Source organism: Phaseolus vulgaris, chromosome 8 (genome assembly GCF_051622355.1).
Source record: "Phaseolus vulgaris cultivar YP4 chromosome 8, ASM5162235v1, whole genome shotgun sequence".
In the NCBI taxonomy this organism is placed as follows: Eukaryota; Viridiplantae; Streptophyta; class Magnoliopsida; order Fabales; family Fabaceae; genus Phaseolus; species Phaseolus vulgaris.
The window spans coordinates 9,935,021-9,958,017 of record NC_143505.1 but is presented as its reverse complement, the minus strand read 5'-3'; the positions used below and the strand labels follow the sequence as shown (position 1 = coordinate 9,958,017).

Genomic DNA, 22,997 nt, shown 5'->3' with positions numbered 1-22,997 from the left:
TATTTTATTTTATTTATTACTACGCTAATTTAACAAATATTTTATCTTGATTATTTGTATGAAAATTTATTAAATGATTTTTCAATCTTATTTTGAATTATGTATTTATTTAAACTTAATTATAATAAAATCATACAAGTCAAATATATTTTTAATTTATTTATTTATTTATTAATATTGGTATCTTATTTATCTTATTTGGGTTATGAATCTAGAAATCCTACCTATGAGTATAGGTTAGGTTAGAAAATTGATGACGTTAATGGTTTGGTTTATACGGAAATTGAACGAGAACGCAATTTCTTCTGTAGCTTCCTGTGGAAACACTCATTTAAGTCGGTTACAATTTACAATTTGATATAGTGAAAAGACATATTTTTCCTTTTACTGATTGATAATTGGTACTTTTTTTCTTTTCTGATTTTGAATAGTTATAGTCATGTTAATCTTTCCAATAGTTTTTCATATCAATTATCATGGTAGAAACTATCCTAGGAATTTTTAAGTAAAATCAATGTCTTAATTAGTAAATTAAATAATTTTTTTATAAATTATTAAAAGAAATAAATCGTATTATTTTGATACAAATTTAATTATATATGATATGACTTCAATTCAAATACATTATAATTGTATCACTTTCACACAAATTTTTCATTTATCTATTTTTATAAATTTTATTTATTTTAATAATTAAGAGATAAAAATTAAAAACATTAGTAAAAATCCGACCATTTTATATTCTCATAACTCTACACTATTATTAATCTAAAATAAAATTGCAAATGTCTATTTAGTAGACTTGGAAGAAGTTTATACACTTCCACTATTTTATATTCATATCTCCATTTTTATACAAACTATACTTTTTCTTTATTAATCAAAGTCCTAACATTAAAAAAATGTTAAAAACATTATGATAAATGTTATCTTAAAATTTTAATTTATTATCAAACCTAATAACATCTAACCATTTATGTACTCAATCTTAACAAGATAAAAACTTTTTAATTATTATTCTATTAAGTACTTTACAATTTATTGAAAAAAATGAGTTAAAATACTTTCTTATAGACATTTTAATTAAGATAACTACGTAGACTTTCTTTATAGTTGATTCCTAATATACACTGTTTTACTTATTTATAACACAACCTAAACCTCACAATCTTATTTTATCATATATCTTGAATTTTCATATACTTTTCTTCAATTTTTATGTTAGAAACAGCCATTACTCGCTTATGAATTTATAAAGTCATTAGCATTTAGATGCTTGAATTATCTTAGTGTTTTTTTAGTAACATAAACAAATCAAAACCACCAATCACAATAACACCATGAAAAAGTGAAAGCTTAATTTCAAAGAGGTAAATTTTCTTAAATAAGATTGTAAATCATCCTCATCCAATCAAGTTATGGTGTTCAATCATAAGTATAGAAGAAACTTTTATTTCTCTATAGCATGGGATGTCACAAACAAAGTTTAGTTGATTTTCAAATATTCCCAAAGTTTGAACACACCAAACTCAATACTTTAATACATTTATTGGCTACCTAAATTAAATGGAAAAAGAACATATCATTTGAAAAATACTATAAATAGATTTAAAACATTTTATTCTTCATTCATAATAAAACTTCAACTCTTATTAAACTCTATATTATTTTTATCATTTATAAGTTTGTATAGATTGATTGTTTATCTTTTTCATGACGGCATCCTATCTTTTGGGAAATATTGAAAGATAATTAAGATACATCATCTAAAATCTTAATCAAGGTAAGTTCCACATTCACTACAATATAATTATTAAATAAAAACTAATTTTAGGTACAAAATTAATTAGTTGTTATATTGACTAAATTAGATACCATTTTAAGGACTAAAACAATATTTGTTTCTACATTATTTTTTATTATTGATAAATAGTTTCTAAAGTGGTATCTACCAAGATTTTAACTACCAATTATTTAGATTCTAAATTTGGTAGTGAGAACCTTGATAGCTAATTAGATATTAATTTATAACTATTTATTAATAATAGAAACTAATTTAGAAACCAATAATTTTTTTAGTCTCTAAAATGGTCTCTAATTTAGTCAATATAACAACTAATCATTTTTGTCTCTAAAATTGGTTTCTATTTAATGATTTTCTTGTAGTGATTCTACAACAATTGATTTTACCTCCTCGTCTTCTTTTCTACATATGTGGAAGCTTTATATCGTATTTGTCTGAATTAGTCAATCATTACAATAAAATCATTAGATAGAGACTAACTTTAGAGACAAAAAATAATTAGTCACTATATTAACTAAATTAGATATTATTTTAAAGATTAAAAAATTATTGGTTTCTATTATTAAGAAATAGTTTCTAAATTACCCTAAACCTTAAACCTTAATTAAATACCAATAATGTTTTAGTCTCTAAAATAGTATCTAATTTAGTTAATATAGTGACTAATTATTTTTTGTCTCTAAACTTAGTCTCTATCTAATGATTTTCTTGTAGTGAATGAATAGGTATTTCCTTCTAATATGAATAAATGGAGATGTTGATTTTATAGGTTGATGTTTTAAAGAAGTATAAGAATACTTGGAGATTCCTCTGCTTTAAGTTGAAATCCTTTAGGTGTTGGAGTACTTGTATTTTGTTTCAAAGCAAACTACCTCTAAGTAAGCAAAACTAACATAAATGGTAGAAGTAGGTTGTTCTAGTATTTTGAAAACTTGTTCAACTTGGTGAATTGAAATTGATATTTTTATGTATTAATTTTATATTGAATTGAGTAATTAAGTAAATGGTGAAATTATGGTTATAAATGTGATTTTGGATTATGAGTAGTTAAGTACATGGTTAAAAAATTTCAAAAGCAGTCAAAGATGCTTATGCTAAATTGATTCTTGCATTGATTTTGTATGCATGCAGACTAACACAGTGTATGCATGCAGAGTGACACAGTGTCTCTCGGATGCAACTTTGCAGAGTATGTGAGTAATTTCCTTCAATCCTATGTGGAAATCATCTACAATGTCTTCATAAGAGAGAAGACTAAAAAATGCAGTGCCTCCAAATCACTAGATACAACCAAGGTTATCACTTGCTCGCCAATCCTCTCTCAGAGGTCATCCCTAGAAGCAAACACAACATAAGTTAGCCGTAATAAAATATGGTGAATACTTTTTATGTTAAAATCATAAAAAAAATCTTAATATTAACTTGATTTTTTAGCAAATTCTAAATATTTCAGAAAGAAAATTGACAATTTTTAGAAATTAGGGTATACTTTATCATAAATCTAAATTTTATACAAGAAATTTTGTGCAAAGAAACATACAATTGATGTATAGTAGAGGAACATCAAATCTCAAAACTTGGAAATTTTCTTTTATGCTTATATTGTGATTCTATATTTCTTAGATATGTATCTCAAAACTTGGAAATTTTCTTTTATGCTTATATTGTGATTCTATATTTCTTAGATATGTATCACTAAATTATGTGTTTCGTTGTATGATTATCACACAAAATATAATATTTGAACAATTGTAAATCAGTGAAATAACTAGAACATGATATATGAGGGGTCCTATTTACATGATGCTAACTTGGGAAAAAGATTTAATTCACATCACCTTATTCAAACTCTACTACTTGAAAGAAAAAAGAAAAATATACACTTTTAATGTTAGGGTGAAAGTTCTTAACATTTTTTCCCACGTCAAATTTTTAATTACACGACTTACACATTCATCATTAGATTTGCTAATCTTAGGCCTGTGAAAGAAACTCTTACACATCCATGCAATACTTTGCAAGCTACTAAAGGGATGACCTATTTACCTATATTTGTGTGTTACTGATCAATCAATAAGTTTAGTTTTGGTGTAAGAAGAAAATGGAGAACAAAGATTGATTTATTTTGTAAGCAAGATACTTCACAGGTCTGAGGCAAGGTACCAAAAGATAGAACGGGGAGCCTTAGTTGCAATAACAACTACTCGACGATTAAGGTATTATTTCTAAATTTATAAGATAATAGTGAAAACAGGTTTACCTATCAAACAAGTATTACAAAAGATGAATTTGGTTGGACAAATGATGAAGTAGGCAATCGAGTTGTCAAAATATGAGTTGAGTTATGAAGTTCGAGATCTGATAAAGGCATAAGTCTTGACAGAAGTTATGGCAAAACTAATTCCACATGTGGATGTATTAAAGGAAGAAGCTTCGAGGTGGATATTATGGGTCGATGGCACTTCCAATTTAAAAGGATATGGTGCGAGAATTATTTTGGAAGGACTAGATGGTGTCATGATTGAACAATTGCTACATTTTTCTTTTGAAACAAGCAATAACCAACCTTAGTGCGAGAGACTAATAGTGGGAATGTAATTGGCTTCAGAGATGAGAATGGTTAATATCCTTGTTAAAAGTGACTTAGTTAGTAAAAGAGTAGGTAGCCAAAAATTTCCAAGCAAAAGACTTGCATCTTGTTGAGTATTTGCAAAGGTAAAGAAGATGACAAGTCTTTTTAAACAATTTTTGTTGATATTTGTTCCTAAGGATCAAAACCTAAGAGTTGATCTCTTGTCAAAGTTAGACAACACTAAACAATTGGGTTATCACTGATTGGTGATTCAAGAGAATCTAGAGTACTAAGTGTCATAGTCCATGTGTTCATGCAAATTCAAGTTAAGAATTCTTGGAAGGCCATGCTTGTTCATTGGTTAGAGGAGGGAAAAAAGCCAGATGACCTTAAACAACAAGAAATTTTACGAAAGAATGTGTCAACATATGTGATAACTTAGAGAAAGTTATGTAGAAGGGAGTTCTCAACACCGTTGCTCAGACGTGTTGAAAGGGACAAGATGATCGGATTATGGGCAAGATTCATGAGGGCGTGTACGATAGAAATATTGGGGGATGAGCCTTGGCCATTAAAGTTCTTATGGTTGGATTTTTCAAGCCTAAACTTAAAGAAGATTGTGTTAGCTATGTCAGAAAGTGTAACTAGTGTTACTGACATTCATACATAAGTACAATTCCAGCATAATAGTTGTATTGTGTAATAGCACCATGGTCATTCCATAAGTGGGGAATGGTTATCCTCGACCCATTTCCTCATACTGCTATATAGATGAAATTTATTGTAGTTACCATCGAGTATTTCACAAAATGGGTGGGGAAAGAACCTGTAACAACAATCACCATGGAAAAAATTTAAAAAATTCTTATAAATATTATGTCATGAGATTTTGCATCAATCACAAAGGCTCCATGTTATAGAGAATTTTAGTCTAGCTAAAAGGAGTTAGTACTTGAGTTGTATCGATTAAAGTAGCATTTTTGGTCTCATGCTTCATGTGCTCGTCAAAGATAGAACATTGACTCCCAACATTCTTGTGTGAGGTCACTGGGATGGTTTCCTTAGGAAGGTCACCATATCACCTTTTCTTTATCATTACAAAATCAATTATCTCATATTCATCCATGTAGGAGGAATATGATAAGTTTCTTTAGCTTACATTTCCTTCATACGTTGAACCATCTCTTTACGAGACAAAGTCATAGTGTTATCTAAAAAAATAAAATTGAGTCAATAAAGAAGACAAGAAGCATAATCAAAAAATCCTTAATCAGGTGAAGAGACTAGTAAGGTACCAAAAAATCCTTAATCAGGTGAAGAGCCTGGTAAGGTACCAAAAACTCCTTAATCAGGTGAAGAGCCTGGTAAGGTACCAAAAAATTATATTTTTTGCAGGTGAAGGAAATGGAGATCTATCACATGAAGAAAATGGCAACAACGACCGGTCCAGTTTAGGAAGGAGATGCAGGTTTAAATTATATTTTTTGCAGGTGAAGGAAATGGAGATCTATCAGATGAAGAAAATGCCAACAATGATCGGTCCAATTTAGGAAGGAGATGTCGATTTAAATTATATTTTTTTGCAGGTGAAGGAAATTGACATCTATCAGATGAAAAAAATGCCAACAACAGTCGGTCCATTTTAGGAAGGAGATGTTGATTTAAATTATATTTTTTTCAGGTGAAGGAAATGGAGATCTATCAATACAAAGAAAATGCCGACCCACTCCAGTTTGACAACACGTGGGCCTGGGAAGAAGAAACAGTCAGATGATGGGACGCATAGCATAATGCATTTAATGAGGGGTTGTGGAAAAGGCGCGAGTTAGTGAAAATGGATCTACAATAGCCTTCTTTGCCTGTGCAGAAGGCTGAGGGGCATGTTGGGTTATGGGCTTGAGCTGACCCTTGGCGATTAAGGAAGGACACTGATCTAATTATCGTGGGTGTAGCCCAAACTGGTGATCGAGTACAACTTTAAGGCAGCATGAGCCTTATTTTCCTGTGAGACTCGGTGAAATAGACATGTCTGTGAAGATGCGAACTACCTGCACCTGGACAGAAAGACTCTATGAAGCTTCACGCATAAGGCTGGGGGGCATGTTGGGTTATGTGCCTTGGGCCAACCTTTGGTCATTTAGGTAAGAGGCCGATGTAAATGAATAATGTAAAGGAAATAGCATAGGACAGGGATTTAGATTAATTAACATTAATCAGACAGTAAAGAGAGAATCATAACGGCAGACACATGGTTAAGATTGACTCCATATATACTAGGTAAAACCTCACAAATAGACAGATCTGAATTTAGGTTAAGAGCACACTTGTTCTTGACTACCTTGAATGTTATGGGTTTAGGTCTCCAATTGGCCTGTCTAGGACACTTACCATTCTCAATTAATTATTTTTTATTATTGTTGTCTCTTAGAACCACTATATATAGTGGCTTTCTTCAAGCAATGTAGCAACACACTTGCTTTCTCTCTCATTTCACATACACTCTATTTCTTCTCTTCGGTGTAAGTATTTAACTTATATAGAGGAAATTTGTTTTGAAACTATTTATTTTTTAGCCTAAGAGGAATTCATTGTACTCCCAATATCATTATAATAGAAGTTTTGGCTTTCTCGTCGATGATTTTTTACCTCTATTTAAAAGGATTTTCTACTTAAAAATTCTGGTATCATTATCATTTTCTTGTTACTTTAATGTCTAGTTGAAGTTATCATGCTTCCACAATATATCCTTCAAAAACAAAGATTAAATTGCAGAACAAAGGTGAAATGATGTCAAAAAAGAGTTTTTTTGCAGGTTAACCATGAACACTTTAATGTAATAAAACAAAGACACATGGGGAAGAGGAAACGTTGTAACAAAAAAGGACGTTTAATGATGACCAATACTAGAATTTAAATCACTTTGGCATTTCTCCTTCCAGCCTAAGGGCTATGTGGCAGGAGGCTCATTTTCAATCACTATTTAGCTTTCCAAACGAAGGGATAACACTAGAAAACTGTGTGACTCATTTTCAATTAGTATTTAGCCTTTCAGCCCAAAGAATAAGGCTAGAGGGGTTGTGTGGTTGTAGACCCATTTCCAATTAGTATTCAACTAAGATAGAGATTGAATGTTTTTCGAAATAATTAAAAAAAATTCAAAATCAATTTCATATTTATAAAGTTATTTAAAACACGAATCTTCACAATCACATCAATTAAAAAAACTCATCAGTTTTTAATAATTAAAGTGATACATGAATTTCGAATATGATTGAGACTCAATCAAACTAATATAAATGTAAAATATAAAAAGTTAGGATATCAAGATATTAAAAGAAAAATCAAGACATCAATAAATAAGGACTATAACATTTAAGATGTTCCTATATCTTAACTATAATAAAAATATAACAAAATATATAAAAAAAAAGTGTTATTAATAGGTTATGAGTCCTCTCCCTTTCAAGTGACAAATAAATCACATTTAATTCACTCTGTATTTAAAAAAATTATATTTTTTCTAGTCCAACTCAATCACGAAACGGTTGAAACTGATTTTGTGGGTTGAGAGAAAAAAAAGTTATGAGAAAATAGTCGGAGATTGGGATCAATATTTATTGCGACCGTCCACAGTAGCAAAAGGAAATTAATGTTGTGAAGATGGGTCGGTCAGTGATGTGTACTTGTGGGTAACGCTGGATGCCACGAACACACTACCAAAACTTCCAACCAACAATTTTGGTTAGGGCATGAAAGCACCATCAATATGAAGTTTTCAAAAACATTCATTTTTATTTTTATTTTTCAACTTACAGTACAACCAATACACAATTAACACATGTTCTAAAAAAAAGAATAAAGTATTAATCCGTAAAGTTCGGACACTCCTCTTAAATATCGTGTCGGTGTTCGATACTCGTATCGGACACCGACACTCGTATGACACCTGTAAGACACGTATTCGTGAAGTGTTCAATTCAAAAAATATTTGTTAGATTTCTGACAATTCTAGTATAGTTCTAACACAATTTTAAAAAACAAAATACATTAATTTTCTAATAATTCAAATTTTATTTATAAATTGTTATTATGATTATAAAAATAAGAAACAAATTCTTGTGAACCAGTCGTGAAAAACATCTTTCTGCTCAAAAAATATAATTTGAAACATACTTGTGCACATAAATCTTTATTATCAAATTATATAATTCATATTTATATAATATATAGATCCGTGTTTCCGTGTCCTACATTTTAGAAATTTTACATATTTTCGTATCCGTGTCATATCACTGTTCGTGTCATATCACTGTTCGTGTCAATGTCTATGCTACGTATGTATATGTATTAACACACTGCACAAAGTAAAATTTACATCTTTTGATGTTTTAGTTTTATATTTTATCCATTAATAATTTAAATGAGTAGTTTTCTTTTAGTTTTTTTCTATAAACACTCATATGAAAAAAAAAATCATTAATAATTTAGAATTAGTTTATATAATATTAAAAATAAAAAATTATATAATAGAATTTTATAAATTCGAAACAAATCTTAAATGTTAAATCAAATTGATGTATATTTTTGTGTAACATGTTACATATTTATTAATGGAAGGGAATGATAGTGACCAATAATGATTGTTAGGTATGATAAATGCAGACGAGAGAGAAGGTTACGAACTTACTACACAAACTTGTTTAATTTTCAAATAGATCAAACTACAATCACTTTTTTAATTACAAATTTGTCCGAATAATCAGCAGATTAAAACGGGTACTGAACATGTTTTCAAAATTTATTCTATTTTTAATGGACCAATTAATTAATACCCCTTCTCCTTCTCATAATAATGGAGGACACATAAATAAAAAAGAATGAAATTTAATATATTTTACCTTCCTTTACTTCTTCTTCTTCTTCTCTTATCATAGACCAATTAAATGTTCCAACTACCACTAAATAACTTAAATTATGCTTTGAAATAAGTTAGTTTAGACGTGTAATTAATTATTTTCTTTGAATATCTAACAAAAGTTGGATCTTCTTTTTGGTGAAGGATTACAAATCCAACTTTGCCATTTCATGATTTTGAATTACAATTGGAACATGAATTATTTAAAACAACAAGAAAGTAAAGGATGTATTCAATTAATTAGTACATAATTTAATTATTCTATAATCATGATGAAACTTTGCAACAAAAATATAGTTTACAAAGGAATAAATTAATTGCTTGATACTTATCAGTAAATCAATAACCAAAAATAACGTATCACAATAAACTAGAAAAGATTATAATATAATTTTGTTTTATTTTTTTACTTTTGTATGCATGTTATTTGTTTGCTAGGTTAATCTATAGCGAATGTTTTTACACCCCTTACTTTTTTTTTTCATCCATGTAAATATTAAAGTCTTCACTTTATCCTTTGGTTTAAAGTTTTTTCTGGATGAAATATGAAACTTCTCAGATTGTGTGTAAAATGAAACTTAAAAAATATATTAGATTATATAATTTGGAAGTAAATATTGTATTTTGGATTATATAATATTTTTTATGAGAAAAATAATAATTTCTGAATTATGTCATTTAGAAGTTGTTCTTTTATGAAAAAAATAATTTTTGAATTTGAAAATGTTTATACAATCTGAAAATATTTTTTCATAGAATTTTTTAAATTGTGTAATTTAAAAGACACGCGTAATAGTATTTTTTTGAATAAGAAAACTTATAGATTATGAAAACAAGAATGTTAGAAGCTTTTTTGAAGTAGATTGCAACAACCCGTTTCTTCCATGAATGCACGATACAACACGTGGACAAGAAGGTGGTGGTGACAAGAGATGGCAACAAAGAACAACTTTATCTTTCACACATCCCCATAGAGGTACATGAGGAAACTATGTGGGTGCAAAATGAAATAGCCTAATCCATGTTACTAGGTGGGCTACAATTATAAAAGAAAGGCTCCTTCATTTTGCACCCTGGTGTTTTTAACATGCACTCTTATATATTTTAAAAATCCAAATTTACCCTTGCATATATAAATTAGAAGGTGTGGCGTTGTAAAAGGTGACTCTGTGTGTTATTGGTTGAGTTTAGGGTTTGATTTTAGAATTTTTTTTCCAGACTACGTTTTATAAATTTTGTTTTCTGAAATTTCTTTTATGGAATGTATTTTTTGTATTCTAGAATTGTTTTTCCAGAATCAGATTTTGATTTTCCAATTCTATTCCAGAATTTTATTTCTAGAACACAAAAGTTTATTCCAGATTTACTTTTTTAGAATGTATATTTTTCTATTCTAAATTTTCAATTCCAAAACGAAAACAATTTTAAAATCATGGGGTGCAGAAAGAATTGGCCTCTAGTTTAAGGCCTGCATTGTTGATGTTACAGCCCAAATACTGCAGTGGACCTTGTATGTTGCATGATGTCCGATAGGACCCATATATAACACATATTAGAGACTGTTTCTTCTGCACCTATATATCTTCTTCCTATCTCCATAAATTTTCGTATTTTTAAAAATATTTTTCTGTAATATTTTGGATTCGTAATTTAAAAGTCTTTTTTCAAATTCATAATTAAATTTCAGATTACATAATTTAGAAGTTATTTTTCAAATATATGATTAATTTTCAGATTACATAATCCAAAAATCTTTTTTCAGCTTTCAGAATATAATATATTTTAATTAAATATAATTGAATTAAATATAGTTGGATGGTAAATTAAAGTTATATTTCGTATGTTATTTCAACTAAACTCTATTTTGTTTGCACCGCTTCAGAAACCTGTTTATTTTATTAGTAGTGTTAGGTAAACAAATTTGTTTAGTAGCTTTTAAATTCTTTTGAATCACATTGCATTTTTTTTTAAAATAGCAGTTTCTAATTTGTAGTTGTTTATACTTATTTTTAAATTTTTTTAGAATTTTTAATATAAGGTAAGATTTTATTTTATTTTTTATCTTTTTTTACTCAGTATAATTTTATTACTATTTTATATAAGATGTTTTTTTCCAACTTCTTATTATATAAAATATTGATAATAATAATGATAAATAATTATTTTATAATATTTTTATATTATATATTTTATTTTAATAATTATTTTGTTTACATTATTTAATTTATTGTTTTAGCAACGGTGTAGTAGATATTAACATGATAGATAACAATTTTTTTCTTTTATCACTCAATTATCTTAATCATTAAATTAATTAACGAAAAGAAAGCATGGGCATGTTGGAACAAAATATGCCTATAAAGGAAGTGGGTCATATATAACAATGATTTGGAAAAAAAAATCATAAAAATTGTAATAAAAACTTATCATATGAAAACGTATACCTTTATGTTTAATACTAAAATTTTCTGAAATAATTTACAATAATATCATTGTGATCATTTTTCAGTAAATCTTAGTTTGACCTATTTTTTTTATACTTTTGTTTTCTCTAAAACGAGAAACTACACCACCAAATGGTTTTAATAAGGTCTAAAAGAATGATATTTTGTGGTTTAATTATCTTTTTCGTCCCTATATTTATAGCCAATAGTCAATTTGGTACAGTGGTTTTTAAAAAATTCAATTTGGTCCCTAAGTTTTTTAAAATGTATTCAAAATGGTCCTTTCTGTTAAATATCTCCAAACGGCGTTAAGTAGTGTTTATGTGACAGACACGTGTAAGTTACTTGGATGGTGCTTACATACATTACTTTGGTGAATACTGAATTAGGGTTTAGGTTATTCAAATTGGGGATTTCGAATTTCTGATTTAGAGTTTCTAATAAGAGGATTGCTCCCCTGGTTGGATTTTGTGGTGCGCTTCCCTGCTTCGATTCCATTCGGAGGTGTGCACCACAGAATCGAATGAGGGGAGCACACCTCCGAATGGAATTGAAGCAGGGAAGCGCACCATATAGTCCAACCAGGGGAGCAATCCTCGTATCAGAAACCCTAAATCAGAAATTCGAAATCCCCAATTTGAATAACCTAAACCCTAATTCAGTATTCACCAAAGTAATGTAAGCACAATCCACGTAACTTACACGTGTCTGCCACATAAGCACCACTTAACGTCGTTTGGTGATATTTAATAGAAAGGACCATTTTGAATACATTTTAAAAAACTTAGGGACCAAATTGAATTTTTTAAAAACCACGATACCAAATTGACTATTAATTATAAATATAGGGATGAAAAAGGTAATTAAACCATATTTTGTTTAAGAATGAGAAGGCTTAGTTATTATTTTTTACAAAATCTAGTTTTAGAAATTTCTACTTTTAAAAGAAGGATTAATAAAATTTGTATTAAATATCACGTCATTTATAATTTATGGAATTTCCCTATCTATAATACACGATTTTTTTATTTTACTTTTAATAATATATATTAAATCATAATACAAAATTTACAAGAACACCATGTAATAAAATAAAATATAAAATAAATTATAGTGTAAAAAACAAAACAAAAACGAATTAGTATACTAGTAGTATGTATAAACTAATTAATCATATTTTAAGTATAATTAAATAATAAATATTTTAAAAAATTAATTTTATATAATTAATTTTTTATTACAACCGATTTAAATATAATATATAATAAATAAATAATTTGATTATTTTATTTTTATATAATAAACAAAATCACATAAATTATATAATTAAATTCGCGTATCTTCTTTTTGCTAGTTAAAATAAAAATTTATAAAATACATTCATAAGTTCAAATATGTAACGATTGTAATGGCCACTCAAAATGCTACTGTAATCGATGCAGCTCATACTTTCATTAATTACAATTTGTTATCAGGTTTTTCTTTATGAAAATATAAATATTTTTCTTCATCTAAACTAAAAGTAATTCACTCAACAAAAATAAGAAGTACCTTACACCTTTGAAAATCTTAATTCTGAAGAATTTATCCATCTACATGCTTTAAATTAATTTTATAGAATAAAATTGGAATATAATTAGAATATCGATAATTTATTTTTCTTATAACAAATTATGTATAGTACTGGTAAGAATTAATTATCCGTTTGTTATAATAAATAATAAAAACTCTTAATAAGTGTTCCTCTGGATTTAATAAAAACTCTTTGTACTTTCTAATTATTTATTTTGTCTTAAAAAAAACAGTAAAGTGTACCTACATAATTGATTCGTTAAAATAATGCTTAGACAGAACAGGCTACAATGTTATATTAATTCTTGGTTATCCGTGTTGAGATCAGTAAAAACATTATTAAAGTTTATTAAAATAATTATTGTCCCTCCTTTATATATCCATCAATTTTCAATTATAAACCTTCCTTCTCTTTTTTCTTCACTCCTCTATCACTCAAACAACAACTTATTTTCTTACCAATAATTTATATTATTATATTTGATACAGTCAGAATAAAATAATAAGACTATTAAAAAACAGTAGAAAAACTTGGTTTCTGGATTATCATTATCTTTTTTCTAAATTTGATTACTCAAAAGAGAACCTCATTCATTATCTATATAAATTTTAGAATGAAACATGCAGATACAACAACTTAAATTTAATGTCTGACGGTTCTAATTTCATCTTAATGGACCAATCAATCTTAAAAGTTAAGCTATTAAGTCAACACCAAAGGTTGTTTAATTAATAAACAATCTTCACAGTATGACAGTCACACAGAAAGAGATTGTTTGTCATTTTTTAAGAAAAAAATATACACATCTCCAACCCATTTGATCTATGAGGTGCACAGAAGCAGCTTTGTTTTTCTTTGAATGATTTAGTTGTACTGAACTTTCTCCATCTTTTAGCATTTCTAGGACAAAACAAGTGTAGAACCAACACTGGTGTTGAGATGATGATTCTTAGCACCTTGCTATATAGTACCACTATTTATTAGAGAAACTGTTATTCACTGTTCATATATGGGGAAAGAGACAAGAGGAAAATATATTTTTGTCAGATAAATGTAATAATTGGTTACAATATGCATAATTTCTGACAGGTACCTCAGGATCCCACTTAGAGTTTTTGTCTCATTCATATAGTGAGATCCAATGTTCTGGCTCTTTCCCCTTGCTCCTTAGAATGATCTTGTGATTTTCTCAACCTACTGCTAAGATAAGAGGAGGAGGATTGAGAACACAAAGACAGTGATAGATTGCTATCAATTTCATGGTCCACCATGCTTCCCCGGTCATCACCACTGATCCTTGAACTTAATTTAAGTGACAGATTCAAATCAATGTCAGTATCTGAAGCCTTCCTTTTTAAGCTGTTTAGTTCCATCTGATTTGCAGTCATCTTATTGTTTGGCATGAGCTCTTGTGCACTTGGCTGCATTTGATGTAGATCATCTTGGCTCATTTTGATTTGTGTGCATAAGGATTCATTGCCACCAATCGAGAAGAACTTGTGTTTTGGTTCGTGGACTTTATTTGTTGATGGTTCATTAAAACTGGAACAATCAACTTGGAGCATGTTATGGCTCCAATTGATGTTACTATTGGTCCCATGAGTCCTCTCAGTCAATTTGCTGCCACAAAATTCAGCTCCAGGTTCATCTGCTGAACTCCTATTCGGGCAAGGCCTTTTCACCATGTTTTCATAGATAGCAAGAGAAGCATCCCCATATCCATATCTGTTAAAAGAAGAGAGAATGGTATTCAGTTGTGCAATTCTAAATGCACATTTGAGAGAATTTGAAGTGTAGTGTTGGTGGCAGTATATGTGCCTGAATGTTGAAGTTTGGCTTGGATTGTAGCCTTGAAGCATGGGAATTTGGCTAAGATTGTAAACGTTTCTGTCTCCAGTTTCTACAAGGAGCCTAGGATCACCCAATACTGTCATACATAATCCAAATATTCATTAGGGATTCTAAGCATTACGAACCCTAATCACTTACCGAAGGTTTAGCATTATACCAAAAAAGGAAACCTTATTGTACCTTGATTTGCCTCCACCTTCTTGCTCCTGTACATCTGGCAAAGGAAAAACATGGGCAAAAGAAACCAATTTGGGAAAAGAATTAATAACAAAAAAAAGCTTTTTATAGAAAAACTTAGCTAGCTAGCACATGATTTTACCTGTAAATGACTCTTGACATGAGCAATACTTAAACCTTTGATATTCATCAACTGAAGAACCAACTTTGGGGTTGCTCCTACACCCAAGAAAAAATGATCAAATATAACACAATTCAAATGAATTGTTGAATTAATTAACCTGGCAAGAGAGTTAATGAGAAAGTGAAATCTAGAAGTTAAGTGATAAACAAGGTATGTGTGTGGAACTCACTCTCTTGTCCTCCCAGTCTTTGAACAGCATGAACAAAGCGAAGATGAAGATCAGGTGTCCAACGTAGCCTAGGCAACTTGGATCTAACATAAGGCCTCACTGTTGCCTTCTTCTCGTTCTCTTCCACGGTGCTGTTGCTCGAGCTTCCTCCATTGTTGTTCCGCTTACTCCCATCTTCATTCTCCTCATCACTTTCTTCACAAACTTCTTCGTTAGAAGGGCTTGTCTTGGAACATTCGGACACGTGTCTCTCTTCTTCCATCCTCATTACCATCCGCACACCTCCCTCGGAAACTGGATTCTAAGGTCACAATTTGAAGCAAGAAAGACAGAAGAAACACTTGCGTCTAAATCGCAATATGTTAATTATTGGTTGGAATTCTATACTTTTTTGCAACTCCTCCTATAGTTCAATCTTGATCATAGGAAATTCTTGATCATAGCAACAGCAAATGGGTACATAAATCGATAACAAACCATATCTATGACTACCCAGATACTGAAACAGTCTAGATCGTATATTGGTCTTCACAAAGAATTAGAATAGCCTCTCTCTCTGTCTCTCTCTCTCTATATGTCTCTGAGATGAGAAAACGAATAATTTGGTTCTCATATCGTAAGCATGTTGGAGTATTTAATAAATGCATGGACATCACGGAATGGAAGGAATATACTGGATTATTTCATTTGACGTCAATTTTATGGTTTGAACTTGGATAACAATTTTTCTTTTTCCTTTTACGTGATAATAAAGTAGTTCGTGTGTGAATAAATTATATTCAGTCACAGCAAATGTTGAGTGTTAGCCGTACATAGCATACAATTGGGAAAAGTAAAATATGTTTTCGGAGAAATTTGAAACACGAGTCTGAGTCTTCTCATCATAAATAAAGAACAAATTATTATCTGAAGTAGGTCTCAGGGTTCCACTCCCAAAATTCCGAGGCCACGTATGATCTTCATCCCTTTTTAGTCCAACTATGGATTCCAAGTTCTTAAACTACCTAATTCGTAATATATGAAGAATTCAATCTTAATTATATATAAGTACATTTTTAAATCTTAATCAGTGTTGTGTCATGCTTGTCTGTGTTGAGCCAAGGTACCTAAAGTTGACTCTGAAGACAATTTGATTGAAGTGTGGCTCTCAATAACCAAGATCTAAAGTTGTATGAATGGTTCTTTCTCTCGGTAATAGTGGAGATAGGTGAAGTATTTGCAAAGGTTATATTCAATACTTAAATCAGTAGTTATTTATGACTTTTTCTTACCAGCAGTTATTTCTGACATAATCTGACACTGTATACTACGACATTTACCTGATATTGTTCACGATAATTAAGTATCTATATTTATAGGTCTCTGAAGGATTATTTTGAAGTAGAACATTGTAAATTTATCTTGGATCGATGTAATTGTTCTCACTACCTAAATGCATTATAGAAGTCTTGCTTTTAGGTTTGTACGAATGTTTTGGATTGGACCTCAAGCCTAATTTTTATAATAATATTATTACTTATTATTAGTATTCATGACACTTCATTTGTTTGGATCCGATGAATTTGAGTAACCGGTAAATGAATTTAAGGAAAAGAGAATAGAGGAGAAGAAAAGGTTGATTTTGTTTTTAATTAAAGATTTCATATGCAACTTGACATTGATACATAGGTAGACGAGAAAAGGTTGAATTTAAAGAGAAAGAGAATTCAGGGAGAAGAAAAAGTTTAAGAAAGTTTAGAAGTGGTGTAATGGTAATTAATAAAAAAAAATTAACTCATGAAATTATAATACTACAATTTTATTGATTAAAATTAATTTAAAATAAGATATATGATTACTTGTACATGAAATTTAACATCAAATATTATTTTCATTATAATATTTCATGACCGCAATGAAAAAAAATACGGATTATTTGATATCGCATATACATGTAAAATTGTAAAAAATAAATATTAAACATGAAATGAATGCATTACAATATTTTTTTTAGTGATGAAAAGTTATTTTTACTCACTTTAAAGCAATAAAATTATTCGTGAATTAGACTAAAAAAAATTATGAACTATCTAACAATTTTTTATAAAAAAAATATTGTGGAATACTTTAGATGTCTCAACTTAATTCTATGAATAAGTATAGTTATACGAATTATATAACATTTTGAATATATTTAATGTATAAAAATTCATAAAATTAAATTAAAATTAAATTATTATTGTGAATATTATTATTATTTCATAAATCTATTTGATCATTATTATTATTTGTAATTTTATTATTATAACTATTTTTTATTTTATAAATTTATTTTGATTACTATTACTTTTTAAATTTTATTAATATTTTTTTAAAATATATATTATTATTTTTTTATAAATTTTTATTATTATTTGTATAATTTTATTATTAATATTAATAATAGTATAATTATTTTAATTATAATAATTATTTAACACTTTCCTTGTATTTAACTTTTATAATATTGATTTTTTTATTTCATTATTATTATTTTTAATTTTATTTTATTGATATTTTATCATATTATATATATAACGTATATAAAATCGATTACTTTGTATATATATACAACGTATTCTTCTTTTTTTTCGTTGTCAAAATCTTCTGTAGCTAGCTACACTAAAAAGATGAGGTTAATTTCGTTTTTTTTTCTTCATTAGCTAGCAGTTTTTTTTAGCATTTTTTCCATTCTTATTTCCTCACAAATAGATAGATCTAAACGTGTCTTATCTTCGTTTTTTTATCCAATAATGATTCAGATACAAACACCGTAACGAGAATTTGGAAAAACAACTTCTATATATATTCGTCAAAATAAACAATGATTCGGATCTTTTTAAGTAATATCATAATATAGTAGGATGATATAAAGTGCTTAAAAAATGTGTACCATAATTAGGTGAGTTAGATTAGACTGAAGAAACGGGCAACGAACTAATTGTGCGAATATAACAATAATAAAATATACGTATACATATATATACATATATATATATATAACATAATTAAAAAATTCACTTTATTAAACTAGAACATGCTATCTAGAACTGGATAATGCCTTCATTTTTTATGTACACCAAACACATTGTAACACCCAATATTACTAAACCTTTCTCAAGCAAATAAATCATTAAATATAACCTCATTAAATATAACCTCAAACACATATGAAGTTATTCTAGTTTTATGATGTGAAATTTATTAAAATATTAAAATTAATTACAAATAATAACTAAATTAGAGATATTTTAGAAACTAAAAAAAATGATTTCTAAATTAGTTTGTATTATTGTTAAATAGTTTTTAAATTGGTATCAAATTAGCAATCAAAGTTTTTGCTATCAAATTTAAAAACTAAATAACTGGTAGTTAAAACTTTGGTGCTTAATTAGATATCAATTTAGAAACTATTTAACAATAATAAAAACTATTTTAGAAACCAATATTTTTTTTTTAATTTTTAAAATGATCTCTAATTTAGTTATTATTGTAACTAATTATTTTGGTCTCTAAAAATTGATTTTATTTCATGATTTTTTTTAGTATATAATACAGAACTATAATGTTAAAGTCATTTGTTAAACTAAAAACCTTGCATGCATTTATTCATATAGAATGTGATGATGGAATTACAATACAATAATTTGTACATAAATGATTTGAGTATAGTTTAACACATCTGAACAACACAATGAGTGATTATTGATGAGAATTTGGGATGAAAGCAAAAACATATTGAAGTGGGAACCAGCAGAGATAGAATAGTAATATTGTGAATAAGAGTAATTAAGAAGTGTATGAAGAGACAGCAGTGAGTAACAGAAGGAGGGTTTACAATATTTGATTGATTGTGGTGTGAGAGAGTGTGAAATGTAATGTGATGCTGTGCTGTCTCTGATGCAGACCCAAACCTCACAAAAAGATTGTTTATATATCAGATATATGCCCTTTCCTCGGGAATCACGGGGCTTGCTCCTCCCTACAACATTATTTCCTTCTCTTCCATTTTTTTAATTTCCTTTCTCCTTTCTTTTCTTTTCATTTTTCAACCAAAAGGGATATCATTCATCAAAGTATGAAATAAATAAAAAAGTTAAATATATTTATTTTACATATTATAAAGTGAATTGATTTTTTATACTTTTAATAAAAACATATTGAAATGGATTCTGTTGGAGATCTCACATCGACTAGAGATTATGACATTTCATTGTATATAAGTGGATGCAAACTTCATCCCATGAGCCGGTTTTATGGGGGTTAAGTTAGGCTTAAAGTTCATTTATAATATGATATCAAAGTTATTTTCAAGTCTAGTATTTTGTTGACCTTATCAGGTTACCCGTGACCATCTATAATATGTTATTGGAGATCCCACATCGACTAGAGATGTTGTTGAATTTGAAACCTTACATATTTATGTGGGTGTTCTTTAGTTTGGTTATTTTTTCGAGTGTGTGGACTGAATATTTTGAAAAGTTGAAGTGTTGGGTGTGATGTTAGGATTCTCTCATAATTCTCTTTGGTGGGAAAAGAGAATGCGTTTTGGTTGGTAATTAAAGGAAGCTTTTTGATTCCTCACTCGTGCGTAACCGTGTGGACATCTCTGCATGCATGGATCGTGCATGACTGAGATGAACAAAGGCATGGAAAAGGAAATCTTTTCTCATTTTCTATCACTCACGAGGTTCTTGATAATGGTAGGTTCTGCAACTCCAACATATGTCAACTTTATTGTCCTCCATTGCACCCTCTCCCAGTCCACCTATTAATTCTCATTCCCAACTACTCACAAATTATCTACAAAATCATCTCTATTTCATAAATAATTCAATGGATCAACTTTGAAAGAGTCACTGTTTTTTTTTTCATTTTTGTCCCTTACATTATTAGTTTAATATATAATTTTAAAATAGTTTGCTTTTAGTTATTAGACTAAAAAAATAAATGTTAGAGATGGATTTTAAATTTAAAGTTATTTTGAATAAATTATATATATAGAGAGAGAGAAGAAAAAATGTGAATGAGTATTTTAAAATAACTTAAATTCTTTGTGTTTGTGTTTTATATATTTTATGAACTTGTTTTTTAGGTCTTAGGTTTAAAGGTAGACCGAAGAATAATAGTCATGTGTAAATTTATTTTTAGAGACATAAATAGAAAAATGAACTGTTTTATTTTTTATTTTTCTTAATTTACTATCTCTTGAAAAAAAAAAGTATTCTTTCTTTTTCTGTAAGTTTTGGAAGTTTCTATTTTTTTTTTCCTTTTGCTTCCAAGATAATTAAGAGAAAGTTTAGGTTATCTATTCAGAACTTTGTTTTTGAATTTTTTTCTTTTTCTCATCTTTTTAGGTCTTGCGTACGAATGGAAAAAGTTCTCTCTGAAATTTTGTGAGTTGCAGTGATTTGTTTGTTTGTTAAATTTGAATTTATGAAAGCAATATAGAGGATCCTTAAGTATTTTTATCATTTTTCCCATACCTCATTTATCCTTGAAGAGGTAAAGAGAATCGAAACATTAATTTAGGGTAAGAATTTGTTTCTTCATATCTTTTTGAATTTTTGAATAACGAATACGAAATTCAAAGAGTTCATCACTAGATACGAATTTAATTCATATCATTATATAAATGTCTGTCAAAAATTTCATGAGGAACAATATAATAAGAAGAATACGAAAAAAATAGAACAAAAACTTTTACAAACTTGTCATTAAACATGATAATTCATATGATTATTCAAGTGTTAAAGTTTCAAAGAAGAGAATACACATAAAACAAAGATGTGAAGAGATTATGAAGAAAAAAAATATATCAATTTGACAACTTAGAAGATAGAAAGTAAAAAAAAAAAAAAGTAGAAGAGAAGAAGTTATAATAAAAATAAAGGTTGTCACGAGTTATTTAGAAAAATTTCTATAAGATAAATATAGTTAGAGTTGTCACTTGATCCAATATAAGACTTAGCTAACAAAATAACTTTTTTTCACTATAAAAATTCTCTATAAATATTTCATTTAATTATATCAAATGATATTTACAAAGAGTGAAAATGAGTTATAGTCTAAAACCATTCAAAATTCCTCCTAATTCTAAAAACATAAGGTGTTTTATTCACGTATATATCATTTGATTTATTTACCGAGTATAAATAGATAAAAGGAGAAAAAAGTTTAGGAATTATCTAGCGCATACATGATATTCACTAATTTAAATCCGTGATCACAGGAATTTGATATTTACAATTAATGCTCCTATTTTCTTGTGATTCTAATAACTCACGCCAACATTCCCCCTCAAGTTGGTGCATAAATATCTTTAATGCCCAACTTGTCAAGGGAGTCATGGAAGTTCTTACCGGACATTGCCTTTGTAAGAATATTTGCCAACTGGTCTTCCGACTTGACAAAAAGAAATCGAATAATTTTTTCCTCAATGTTTTGCTTGATGAAATGTTTATCTACTTCCACATGCTTTGTTCGATCATGTTGGACAAGGTTTTGTGAGATATCAGTTGCAGCTTTGTTGTCACAGAATAGGTTCATTTCCATGCTAGGACCAAAGCCAATCTCCATCAGCAACCTTCTAAGCCATAATAGTTCACAAAGTCCTTTTGCCATGCCCCTAAACTCAGCTTCAGCACTAGACAAAGCCACTACCTTTTGCTTTTTACTCTTCCATGTAATTAAATTCTGTCCCCCAAATGTGAAGTATCCTGATGTAGATTTTCTACTTGAAACATTCCCTTCCCAATCTGCATCAGTGTACCCTTCAACATTCAAGTGATTATTCTTAGAGAACATCAACCCCTTTCCCGGTGAGGTTTTTAAATAGCAAAGTATTTGGTTTACTGCATCCATATGTTCTTCACTTGGATTATGCATAAATTGACTCAGCACACTTACGACATAGGCAATATCAGGGCGAGTATGCAACAAATAGATAAGTTTTCTCACCAACTTTTGGTATCTTCCTTTATCTGTAGGCACTCGGTTGTGTGTTGTGAGAGTTTGTGATTATGGACTATTGGAGTATCTGTTAGTTTGCAATTCAGCAGCCCCACTTCAGCCAATAGGTCCAACACATACTTTCGTTGAGACAAGAAAATTCCTCTATTTGACCTCGCCACCTCTATTCCCAAGAAAAACCTGATTCCACCCAAATTCTTTATCTCAAACTTAGCTGCCTATTGCTCTTGTAGTCTTGAAATTTCTTCAGTATCATCTCCAGTAATAATCATGCCATCTACGTAAACAATTGGAGTTGTCACCTTTCCTTATCGATGC

General features: G+C 28.7%; 1 protein-coding gene across 1 annotated transcript; it reads right to left on the bottom strand.

The window, feature by feature from the left end:
* Positions 1-14,269: 14,269 nt before the first annotated feature.
* Positions 14,270-16,429, bottom strand: LOC137826536 (uncharacterized). Its single transcript, XM_068632534.2, has 5 exons — positions 15,690-16,429; positions 15,479-15,555; positions 15,340-15,373; positions 15,127-15,235; positions 14,270-15,033 (listed from the first exon to the last, which is right to left on the bottom strand). Exons 1-5 carry the CDS (start codon positions 15,961-15,963, stop codon positions 14,433-14,435), a joined length of 1,095 nt encoding a protein of 364 aa, XP_068488635.1. The 5' UTR covers positions 15,964-16,429; the 3' UTR covers positions 14,270-14,432.
* Positions 16,430-22,997: the final 6,568 nt, after the last annotated feature.